At 46.9% G+C, this 12,708-nt stretch overlaps 1 protein-coding gene across 2 annotated transcripts in view; it reads left to right on the plus strand.

Moving 5' to 3' along the window:
- The first annotated feature begins 2,419 nt into the window (after positions 1-2,419).
- Positions 2,420-12,708, plus strand: part of RB1 (RB transcriptional corepressor 1) — a 125,946-nt gene continuing 115,657 nt past the window's right edge. The window contains exons 1-2 of one of the 2 annotated variants that reach the window (XM_040991413.1): positions 2,420-2,733; positions 9,347-9,473. In XM_040991413.1, the coding sequence (XP_040847347.1) occupies positions 2,606-2,733; positions 9,347-9,473 (255 nt within the window). In that variant the 5' untranslated portion in view covers positions 2,420-2,605. The remainder of the gene's footprint in view (positions 2,734-9,346; positions 9,474-12,708) is intronic. The other variant, XM_040991414.1, reaches the window with a different exon arrangement.

The raw sequence follows: 12,708 nt of genomic DNA on the forward strand, positions 1-12,708 counted from the left end.
TAGCAGAGAAGGAGAACAGAACAAACTGGACAACGACACCAGCCAAACAATGACTGCAAATAACTGAGTGAATGAAGACTCTAAGGTCGACTATGTTAGCCAATGGATATCGAAAGGCTTCCCTCATCCCTGGATCAGCGAGATCGACAGCATTTCAGAACTATCAACACCACCTGGGCAGAACGCTTGGCGTGTGTGCCACATCGGGACCCTGGGTTGATTATTGGGTCACCGTTTCCCATCCCTGGGTACTGAGGTGGTGGGGGAGCAGGGAATGGCTTCTCCCCGAAACAGGAAGAAGAAACAGAAAAGTTGGAAACAATGCTCACACTCACTTTCCCCTAACCCTTGATCCCTCCCTGCCTGACCATCTATGTAAACATCATCAAAAATTAAAAAAAAAAAAAACAAAAAAAAACAAAAAAACACTTACCACAGAGAAACGAGATAGACTGTGCGACTTGCTGGGCTAAACTCAGGGAGATCTCTAGCCAGGAACTCCTGGGAGGTTTCTGCTGCCTTGGGCCCTACTCAGCTGTTCTAGGGCAAGCGGACTGACATCAGAGCAAAAGTGTATTTTATTCACAGAACCTTAATGGGAGAATTCTGACTGGTGGATCAACAGTGTCTGCCAAAGAGAGAAAAACATTCAAATTTGTTACTGTCAAGAAATACCGAGAGTCAGAGCCACACGGCCTCACTGTTTCACCCTGGTGGTGGTTCCAGTTCTGTGGTGTCTCTGTGCCCTGGCACCCACTGCTCTCTCCTGGCTTTTTCAATGGAATGCAACACAGAAGTGAACTTCAAGCTCTCTACCAGCCACTTGCTCTGTGATGCTGGTCAGTCATGAACTTCTCCAAGCCGGTTTCTCCTTCTATTATGTGAAAGGCTAATACGAGGTTACTTCAAAAACTTCACAGGGGAAATAGAATTTTTTAAAGTTTATTTGGGGCCTGGTGCAGTATGCTAATTCTTGGCCCTTTGGCACAGGCATCCCATATGCGCACTGGTTAGTGTCCTGGCTGCTCCACTTCTGATCCAGCTCCCTGTGGGAGCTGGCGTGGGAAAATGGCAGTTGGATGGCCCAGGTACTAGGGACCCTGCACCCATGTGGGGGACCTGGAAGAAACTCCAGGCTCCAAGCTTCAGACCAGCTCAGCTCTGACTGTTGTGGTCATTTGGGGTGTGAACAAGTGGTTGCAAAGCCTCCCCCACCAATCTCTTACTCTGCCTTTCTAGTGAAAATCAATAAATCTTTGAACGTTTATTTGGATGCAAACACTTTCAACATCATAGTGCTTTCTCCCAGAATATATTTTCCATGAACCTTGTGAAGATTCCTAATGTGGATTTCAACATGTTTTGGCATGGAACTGCATCTATTTTTTAAAGATTTTTTTCTTTATCAGAATCACATATTTACAGAGAGATAGACAAAGATCTTCCATCTGCTGATTCACTCCCCAAATGGTCCCAACAAGTCAGAGCTGAACTGATCTGAAGCCAGGAGCTTCTTCTGGGTCTCCCAAGGCTTTGGGCCATCAACTGCTGCTTCCTCAAGACACAGTCATGGAGCTAGATGGGAAGTGGGGCTGCCTGGACATAAACCGGTGCCCAGATGTGACCCTGGTGTTTTGTGAGGGGATAATTAGCTAAATGAGCCTTCCAGCCAGATCCCAATACATCTACTTCTAATGTCATTTTCACCAACTTTTCAAAGTACCCCTGCCCCTACCCCAAGTCAACTTTAAAGGGGCCGCTTCTAAGGATTCATTGGGCCAATTATACAGAAGGTGCTCAGCACAGTCTAGTCCTAAATATGAGGTTGGCTTAGTAAACTTTTATTCAGTTGCTCCTGCTCCTCTGGAAGTTCCCTGAGCGGTGTGGAGGATGCCGCTTGCTTTCCCATCACCATGAAGGCCTTTTATTACGCGGGGGTCTCCTTTCGGGCACCCAGCCTCGGGCCGTCCAACCAGCGACCCCCGACTTCCCATTTTAGGGTGGTCAGCAAAGCCAGCCGCCCCCACTCGCTGTTCCCCAATCGCTTTCTGTTTGGGCCGAGGGCCGAGGGCCGGGGAGGCAGGGCGGTGCCCGCGGGCCTGAGGGGCGTGCCCGCCCAGGGTGCGCTCGCCCTCCCTCACGGCCCCCCGACAGCGGCGGGGAACCCGGTGTCACCCACCAGGTTTCTTCCGAAAGTCGCGACACAGGCACGCCCACCCGGCAGGGCACAGTTTCGGGGAAAGACCAGTCCGGATAGTGGTCCCTTGCTCCCAGGGAAAGGCCTGCAGCCGGGCCTGGCCTTCCCACGCCGCCCGGGCCGCCCGCGCCCTCGGGAGGTGCCGGCGCCCCGATTCCCCCCGAAAAGACGCTGGCGGGCCCTGGAGCCTCGCGGACGTGACGCCGCGGGCGGAAGTGACGTTTTCCCGCGGTTGGACGCGGCGCTCGGTTGCCGGGCGGGGGAGGGCGCGTCCGGTTTTTCTCAGGGGACGTTCAAATTATTTTTGTAACGGGAGTCGGGAGGGGACGGGGCGTGTCCCGAGGTGCGCGCGCGTCGGCCTCCTCCGCGCTGCTGCTCAGCTCGTAACTCCAGCACTGAGAGGGCGTCATGCCTCCCAAAACCCCCCGAAGAGCGGTCGCTGCCGCTACCGCCGCCGTGGAACCCCCAGCGCCGCCGCCCCCTCCTGAGGAGGACGCGGAACGGGACAGCGGTCCCGAAGACCTGCCTCTGGCCAGGTGAGCGAGCGCAGCCGCCGCCGCCGCCGCCACGGTGGGCGCGAGAGAGGGGCACTCCGTGGGTGCCGAGGCGGCCGGGCGCATCTCGTCCCGGGGCCGGACCCGGCGGCTGGAGGGTCCCTCCGCGTCCCTCACGGCTTAGGGGAGCGTCTGCGGGACGGTGACAGAGATCGGGGATCGCGAGCCCGGGGAGAGGAGTGCTGGAGGGGTCTCGGCTCCAGCTTGACAGGTGTCGGGCGGGTGAGGCTCGGGTCCCCGAGCGAAGTGACAGGTGCAGTCTCCTCTAGCCAGACGGAGCTTCGCAGCCGACGGCTGGATGTGAGCTATCAGACGGTGCAAAAAATATTGTTCTTCAAGTACAAAAAAATGTGACTGGTTGTGTGTTGGAGAGTTTTTCTTCTGATCGGCGCTTGCCTTTCTTTTTGGGGGGCGAGGAGGGAGGCTCCTGCGATGCAACAGTTGAAAGTTTTCCTCCTCTGTGTTTGCGCTGCTTGGGAAGCCTAGACTTGGGAGAGGCCAGGAAAAGGCCTTGGACGTGAAGGGCGGGGAGCCGAGTGTCAATTGCCCACGGGCTACGCAGCGGCGAGGCTTTGTGGGGTTCCCTAGAACAATGCGTGGAGGCCTTGAGGCTTTAAAGTCATCTGTAGACACTTGGAGAAGCCAAACTTGAGGGAACCGGCCGGTGCGCCAAAACTTCATTGAGACCTTTAACAAAGTGCTTGAAAGTTACTAAACCTTTCGTTTTCTGCTTGCCTTTTTTTTTCCCCCTGTTGGATAGAACTCTTGTGTGTTTGCGGGCCTTGGCACGCCTTATTATTTATTTCTTCCATTTTGCCTTTCACTTTGGGTCAGCAGGGATTCTGGGGTCCCCTATTTTCGGTTTTGTTAGATTTTGGTACAAAAATTGGTGCTGTTTTTCTGCTCACGTGGAACTCCCCACCCCCCCAGAACCTCTCTCTGCCCTCCTCCCTCTTTCCCTGCCTTAGCGAGTGGAATCTTGGACGCAGGACTACGTGACCGGGAGGGAGATATATTCGTTGTATTGCAACACCTTTTTCTTGATTGTGCTACTTTTGCGGTGAGGCAACTAGGACTGAGCGGCCGAGGTTGTGTTATTTATTGTCTGTGGTGGCTTTCCTTGGAAAGAGTTCGGATCCATGGCAGGGGTATGCCACTCTTGTTTTCTAGTGGCACTCCCTCCCCTGTTCCCCCCAAGTCCTGTTTTATTTCCGCTGAATAGTATCTTTCTTTCCACTCCAGACTCCTAACAAAGCTCAGACAAAATTGTAAAACATTGAAATACTATTTTGCGGTTCTATTAAAAATTCATGTAATTAAAAAGACCATCTTGTGAGTCAGTTAGAAATCATACACTCACTAGCGAAAGCAAGAACAAACCCAGATTTGAGGGGTATCCAGGGAGAAGACATCATTTTAGTTTCTGATTAAATTCCACTGTACCCGTACCCGTCCTTGAAAAGAGCGGTGTGGTGTGTCTGTTTTAAAGAAGCATTTTCAAAGATTGCATGATAACCAGAAATATTAAAGTTCTGGCCATCCCCTGGGGGAAAGAATACTTTTGTTTCCTTCATTTTTCGTCCAGCAGACGTCGGAGATATGGCAGATTGCATTCCGGAGCGCTGCCATAAAGTGTATATGGCAGTATAGTGAGTAACTTGGGTTTTTTCCCTTGTTCACTTACATTTATTTTTATACTATGCTGTGTTCTCTCCAGTGCACGTTTGCATTGTGATTCAATACACAATGTACATTGCTTAATTTTAAGAAATATTTTTTTTGTGAGAAAATGCTAGCAGCCACCCAAGCCATTGCAAAAATGCTAAAAAACTTTCTCTGTCTTTGCGAGATTCCCAAATTTTCTATTTGTAAAGCAATGCAGTATCTGTGTTGTGCAGTAAGGCATAGTACAATAAAATGAGATATGCTTATAATCTTCAATGATGGAATTACAAATGAATTTTCCTACATGTCAGACCCATACAAGAGATTATTTTGTTCATTTTTGTTCAAACACAGAGTTTCATTAGCATGGAGAGTCTAGCTCTACAGATTAACTGTAGCCATGTGCCACATAACACTAGGGCTGTGTTCTGAGAAATGCACTGTTGGGTGATTTCATTGTTGTGTGAATGTCATAGAATGTACTACAGGAACCTGGATTCAGTTGAACAATAACCCCAAATGGCCTCTTGGTGCACCAAGATTTGTTAAACATGAATATATGTGACTGCTGCCACTGAAACATGGTATTCTGTTTTATAGTAAATTTTATTTTTATGATTGGAAGGAATATGTTCTAAAATAGCAATGAAAAAGCATAGTGTAGTGAATACCTAAACCAGTAGTGTCATTTTTGGTGATTATGATTAAGTGTTCTTTCACATGAATACTAATGTCACCATAGTATGTCTACATCTGCATCACCCAAACACGTAATTAGTGCTATGCACTAAGGTACTAGGGCTACTCTAGACCTAACAGGCAATAGGAATTTTTTTAATCTCATTTGGACCTCTTACATAAATGCTACCCATTGCAAACTGAGATGTTGTTGAGCAGTGCATGACTGGACTTAACAGAAGTTGAACCACTGCTTGGCATTCTGAAGTTAGGAATGCTTAGAGGTAGATTCACTGGTCCAGTCCAGGCACACTTAACTGACAAGGTCCATTTCTATTTGAGTATTGAGATCTCATTCCTGTTGCAGTAGCTCTTGCCTAAATGATACAATTGCAAGGGAAACTGTCACTAGAAACTATATGCCATCTTTATTGTTGAAATAACCTAAACTTAATAATGTTTTCAAAAAGGACTAAATCCCAGATGACAGCCACCACGTGCTCCCTTCGGGGTGAGTACACCGAGGGGGTAGGTCTCTGTGACTGGGCAGGTCTGGGGCCCACTTGTCGCCCTCACTGTGCGGTGAATGGGATTGGGGAGGGTCGTGACCTTGGACCTGGGGGTTTAAACTTCCAGCAGCCTCTCGGCTGCTGGTGGGTCTCAGGACAGGACGTCTCATGCCTGGATCCCAGATGACAGCTGCCATGTGCACGTGGTGAGCTGTCCCCAGGCGGCCAGAGCGCTACTTGGTGCCAGGCTCCGCCTGCTGGCCGCCCGGCTTGGACCTCTGGGGTTTTGGTTCTTTGAATCGCTGCTTAGGTAGCTCCAGGTTAAACCCACTATGCTTCTAGGACGTGAATCAATCCTAAAGACAGTAACTCTTCCTTTGTAGAACCTGTAGTGTCTGAACAATGCTGACCACCAAATACCAGTCCATGCAAAAGCTATGGCTTGGGGCTCGTCCATCAGAATCATATCCTGTTACCTGACATGATGATGGATCAGGAGAAGGGTCACATTAGGCAGGGCCATTACATTAACTAGCACTCGAGAACCATATCTGGGGGTAGATTCTGTGGGGGATGTATGGGCCAAACCCTGTGGAAATTCTAGCCCCACTGGTTAGCTCAAAAGTTGGGGTGGTGATGGACTAAGCTAGGTGTGACCAAGGAACCTGCCATCAATCACAGATAAAGGAACCCGCAACAGTCTGGACTGGTCAAGGCAGCAGCACCCAAATGTGCATCCTGAATAGGGTATGGGGTGGACTGGGCTGCAACATTCACCAGCTCATACAAGGCCAAATGAAAGGCCAGACTTTGCCGGAACCTGGCCTAAACCCAATGGCATGTATGAGAACTCGGTCTGGGAGTGGATTAAATGGAGGAACTTGGGAAACTTCCTTGGCAAGTCATAGCTCCTGCTGGTGAACATGTGGTCCAGACCTGGGTATTGGAGAAGCTGGGCAAAGTAGCTCCAACAGCTGGCTAATGTATCAATTGGTAATGGAACAGGGTGAACTGGGCAGGACTGAGCAAACCTTAGCCCATAAGTGAAACTAGAGACCAGGACGGAACACAGGTGATGCCGAGCTAGGCTCTTGTAACTACTGGTCTGTGTGAGCCAGGAACGCTAAGCCACAGTGTCTAAAGCAGAAGTCAGGACAGGTGAGGGGCTGAGCCAAGGTGAGTCAGAGCAACCACTGGCATGCACGTGATCTATGGCTGGGAACAGGCCCAGATGGGGAGCTAAGGGGACAACCCTAGCTGGGTTGAGGTTCCCACCAAGGGGCGCATGGATTGGAATTGGAGCTGCGTTCTGATCGGAAAATGGTTGTAGTCTCCCTTGGCACAGGTGTGGACTGGAATTGGATGCACTGAGCTGGACCAGACTCCAACACCCTCTGGTCTCCTGGAGGACCAGGGTAGATGTGGGATGGACTAGGCTAGGTCTCAACCCCTACTGAACCATGTGTGAGCCATATGTGGGTATGGACGAGCCATGGCTGGGTTGAAACATCCAACAGCAAGGACCAGTTTGGGTTGAAGGCCAGTCAGGAAAAGCCACTGTCCCTGCTAGGACAGGAGGTAAGCTGAGTAGGGCTGCCTCATGGATCCACTGGTATGCGCAAAATCTGGCACTGGGAGAGGTTCTGATGGAGGAGCCTGGGCAACTCCTCTGGTAGGACATAGACCCATAAGCTAAGCGCAAGAAACATGATAGGAAACAGCCCAGAACAGGCCATGGAAAGTTACCCACTGGCATACATTTGGCATGGGTCGGGGGCAGACCAGGCTGAATTGGTTCACATCATCCACTGGCAAATTCAAGCACCAGAACAGTGTGGGTCCAGCTAGGTTCGGTCGCAACAAAAACTAGTGCACAATACGGAATGCCAAAGTGAGGTTGCTTGTACCGGATGTGACCACAGCGCCCAATCAGCACATGTGAGAGGCAGGAAGGGAGGGGGCAGAGCCGGCAGGGGGAATATAGGGAGGTTCCCTTGCTGGATAGCTACTCCCACTGGAGAGCATGAGCTGGGATGGGGGCAGACCAGACTAGGCAGGGCTACAATACCTGTGCGCCTCATGTGGACTAGATCAGGGAAAAGCCAGGCTGGGCTGATTATTCCTAGTGGTGCAAACAAAATTAGAATGGGTAAGGGCTATTTGGGCTTAGCTGCAGCATCAGCTGGCAGAAGCTGGCACAGGGGTCTAATTCTGTCAAGTCAAACCACAGAACTATCTGGAGAGTGCATAATCTGGGAGTGGGAGAGGCCTGGGAGGGAAATAGTAGGCTCCTCCCTCTTGGATTACCACTTCCACTGGAGGGCATGAAAACTAGGACAGCGGCTGGAGTGGCTAGTCAGACACCCAACAGCGTCTGTGTGGGCTGCATAATGGATCTGGTTAGAGGGAACAAAGCTTTAATACCCATGGACATGTATGAGAGCCAAATAAGGTGTGGGACAGACTGGACTACTGCTACACATACTGGCAAACCAGGGTAGGGGCGGTCCTGGTGGGGGTTATTATGGTTGGCTGTAACTAGGCTGTAGCTCCTACTGGTTTATGCGAAGGCCGAGTATGTGCTGGGCAGAACCAGGCTGGGCTGCAACACCCATTGGTTCCAGTGGAAGTCGGGAGTGAAAACAGAACCAACCCAGCAATTGCAACCACCAGCTGATTGGGACAATGGACTGTGCCAGGCCCTGCACTTGCTAGCACATACAAGAATCTGGTTGGAGAACACCTCAGAGAAAGTTTCTTTGGAGATCTCCCCAATCGAAATGCTGGACTCAGAACCCTAACCAAGAAAAGACAGAAGACAGAACAGGTCAATCAACCATCTCAGCTATAGGTTGGCAGCGAGAAACGGGGCAAACGGAGACTCTTTGATGGATTGCATCAATCAGTGGATTCTTCAAAGATCTCATAGTGCTTGGAGTGGCAAGATTGGCAGCGATTCCTAACTGGTGAATTATCAAAACCATTTGAGCAAGAACCTCAGAGCATGCACTACATCCAGGACCTGGGGAGGGTGGGAAATTGGGTGGGCCTTCTCCCTTAAACACCCCTTTAAACATGAAGGAAACAATATGGAAAAAATAATAGTCTTACCCACTTTCCTATAGCCCTTGAACCTTTGACCATAAATAACTATGTAAAGATTGTCAAAAATATAATAAAAATAAATAAAAAAGAAAAGAAAAGAAAAGGAGTTGGCAGTCCACGCTAGTGCTCAGGGGCTTGGGTTTTGGAGGTGGATTGTTGAGTTCATATCATGGTTTGTCCCCCACTGGCAGTGACCTCACATGAGTGCTTTAAGCTTCTCTGAAGCACATCTAGACATTAAGGATAATGAGGATAATTACCTTATACGGTTGATATGGAGATTCAGTGAAACCATGGATCTAAGGCACTTTGTGTAGGATTTTAGTAAAGATGGAAAATATTAATTATTCTATCTGTGTGTCAAACATTAAATGAATGGGAAAAAGTTAGCTACTAATAATTTATTGGATGCTGGTCTTGGAAAGAAAGGTCAAGGGAGAAAGAGTTGAAATAAACCATTCGACAACATACCAGACTCATGATCAGATAAGAAGTATTGATGGGTAGAGAAAATATATGAAACATTGCAGACTGCGGTTTTTCAGAATTGTGTTGCTTGCAGAGCAGTGGAAAAAATGTTTGCTTAATTAGTGTGATTTAAGAGTTTGTGCTGTTATATGATTATTTTCATTTGCTAGGCTTGAGTTTGAAGAAGCTGAAGACCCCGATTTTACAGCATTATGTCAGAAATTAAAGATACCAGATCATGTCAGAGAAAGAGCTTGGTTAACTTGGGAGAAAATTTCATCTGCTAATGGAGCATCGGTAAGGATTTTCTTAAAATTTTTTGAAAAAAAATGTAAAAAAATAGTTGCAAACCACTGTAGAAAATTTGAAAAGTACACAGAAATATATAAAATAATTCTATTATCCAAATATAGTTTGCTTCTGATAAAATTAAAAAGGCTCAGAATAAACTTCCCATTTTAATGCAAATCATAGATATATTTGCTTGCAAGTACTTCACTATTATGTAAGATTTAAAAATATTGTATGTTATAAAATGATTTTATACTATCTATGCAGTCAGTGTTAATATTTTTTTATTGTCTCAGAATTAGCTTTGTTAGAGTTCAAGATTTTTGATAATAGTTTAGTATCTTTTTCTGTTTTTTTTGTAAATGTATGTGTGTGTATAACAATAACAGCAGCAACTAATATCTAGTGCTTTAATGTATCAGAAGAAAATTATAACTGCTTTGCAAATATCTAACAATCTTTTGAGGTAACAGCTATAAAATATTTTACATGTAAAATTTAAAATATTCATTTGAGAGATGAAGAATGGAAATATAATAAAGTAACTAGACTTAAGATCCCTAAGAAATAGGATCCCAAATGCAAGATGTGGGAATTATACAAAGATATCTATGTGTATGCACATATTTACATAGTTACATGTGGCTACATATAATTTTGTATGTTTTTTGCTTAACATATCATAGATACTTTATTCATTTTTGGTAATATGGTTTCTGGTAGTAGTATAATCTTTTATCTGTTATCTGTATTTTCTTTGTTAACCCTATTTAGTATTAGTATTTAGTATTTAGTTTTTTTCTTCAACTTTCTGATGCTTTTAAAAGAAAGTAATAAGCATCTATATTAATGCTTAGCTCAGAATAAGTCCTTGGCAATTTGTCAACTTAATTAATTAGTGAATCTGTTATTATTTTATTAGAATCAGTTCTTAGAAATTGAATTATTGAGTCTAAACTATGAAAATTTTGTCACTAAATTACACTCTGTGACTTCTTCATCAGCAAACTTGAGACTAAACAAAACAACCGAATTGCCAATGACTAATTTTTTTGATGAATGGGTTAAAAAATAGTTACTAGGTTATGACTGGGGTGTTAACGGCCAACAAGATTATTGACTATTTCCTCTGAAGCTAAAGTTGTAAGTCAGAACATTGCAAAACATAAGGGCAGAACGAAAGTCCAATATAAACCTCTCATAGGACTATCTTGAGAGAAGCAAGGGAATGCATCTTTCTGGTAAACTGAAAACTGGAATGGATGTCCAAAACGCGTTAGTGCATACAAACACCTGCTGTTGATTGTGTTAATTGTGCCTGGAGAGTCCAAAGGTGGAAGAATAGTTCCCTGGCCTGGTAACGTTCAGGGACAGATTGGAGGAGTAGAGGCTGGGGCTGCGCTATGGGAAGTGCTCTTCCAGAATAGGCTGCGCAGGAGATCCGTGGAGTAACTACAGGCAGTGTAGCTGAGATGTCCCTTCCCGCTCATGACCCTCTCCTCTGATTCAGAAAGTAATTAGTGTTAAAGGAAATTTAGATTTGTTGTTGTTTAGGTACGATCTAGTGTCTCTCCATTTCTCGTTGTGATGTGGCATGTCGCTGCCTGTGGAATCATGTTCTGATCACCAAAAGTCAATGCATAAGGCTGTTGTTACCATTTGTTAATGTGTTTCCGCTTGGAGCGAAATAGCCAGGACAGCGGGAACTCTTGAAAGCACACTGGACGTTTGCGCTGTCTTCTGACTCCACCTGCTGAGGGCAGTGGTGGCGTGCAGACATGGGAGAACTGGGCACGATCCCGGTCCATTCAGGGTGGTGTACAGCCATCGGCAAGCCACCGTACGTGATACCATGTCCCGGCCTGCAGGCATTTCCAAACCGCGGCAAACTGGTTGTGCGTAAATATCCGAGGGAATTATGCCCGATCCTTTGCTGGTGATGTACAACCAACGGCAAACGATCGCTTGTGCGATACCGTGCACTGTCCTGCGGGCATTTCGGAGCCATGGCAAACTGGTCGCGTAGTGACATTTGGGGGAACTGCGCACAATTATGGGCCCTTGGTTTATAACCTTGGACAAGCCACCTCGCGCAATGCTGTGGCCCGCCCTGCGGGTATTTATGAGTCTCCTTAAAGCTCGGGGCGCACATAGGCTCTGGCAGACCGTCGCCGAAGACCCTGTGGAGCGCAAGCACCAATGGACCACCATGGATGCCCCCACTTGCAAGAAGGCTCTGGGAAAAGTTGTGAATCGCCTGTGATGAGAAGGCACCGGGTGGTGAGTGTGGATGTGCTGGTACCCCGAGAGCCGGTTGCAGACCGCCAGTGGCGCGCTGGCCACCATGGACAGCGGCTGAAGGTGCCTTTGATGCTGGACTGGTGCTTGGGCTGTGGCGCTGCTCGCGCACACACCTCAGCGCGTTTCTTGACAGCCAGGCAGCTTATTTGCTCTTTGTGTTTTCTTTCTTTTTTTTTTTTTTTTTAAAGAATTACATTTATTGCATATTTGAGAAAATATAATTTGTAAATAAATTTTCTTTCATTTCTAGATTTCTAAAAGTTTTTAATCAAAATGAGTTTTTTTTTAATATTTTTTATTTTAACAATCTTTACATGGTTAATTTGTGCATAAAGGGTCAAGGGCTGCAGGAAAGTGGGTAAGACTATTATTTCCATATTGTTTCCTTCATATATCTGAGGTAGAGGGGGATATTGAGGGAGAAGCCCCACCTGATTTCCCACCCACCCCAAGTCCCGCATGTGGGGCATGCTCTGAGATACTCATTGAAGTGGTTTCAATAGGTCACCAGTTTTGAAATTGCTGCCAATCTTGCCTCTCCAAACACGATGAGGTTGTTGAAAAATCCATTAATTGACATTGTCCATCATAGCGTCTCTATTTGCCCGGTATTTTGTTGCCAACCTATAGCTGAGGTGATTGATTAACTTGTTCCATCTTCTGTCCCTTCATGGTTTGTGTTCTGAGTCTGGCATTTCAATTGGGCAGATCACCAAAGAAACTTTGTCTGAGGTGTTCCCAGGCCAGATATTCGTATGCACCAGCAAGCACAGGGCCCAGCACAGTCCAATACCCAGTCAGCTGGTAGTTGCAATTGCTAAGTTGCTTCTGTTTTCAGCCCCGCCTTCTACTGGAACCAATGGGTGTTGCAGTCCAGCCTGGTTCTGTACAGCACATACTTGGTCTTCACCTAAACCAGTGGGAGCTGCATCCTGATGAG

The sequence above is a fragment of the Ochotona curzoniae genome, unplaced genomic scaffold (genome assembly GCF_017591425.1).
Source record: "Ochotona curzoniae isolate NIBS_2020 unplaced genomic scaffold, NIBS_Ocur_1.0 contig_64, whole genome shotgun sequence".
Lineage (NCBI taxonomy): Eukaryota > Metazoa > Chordata > Mammalia > Lagomorpha > Ochotonidae > Ochotona > Ochotona curzoniae.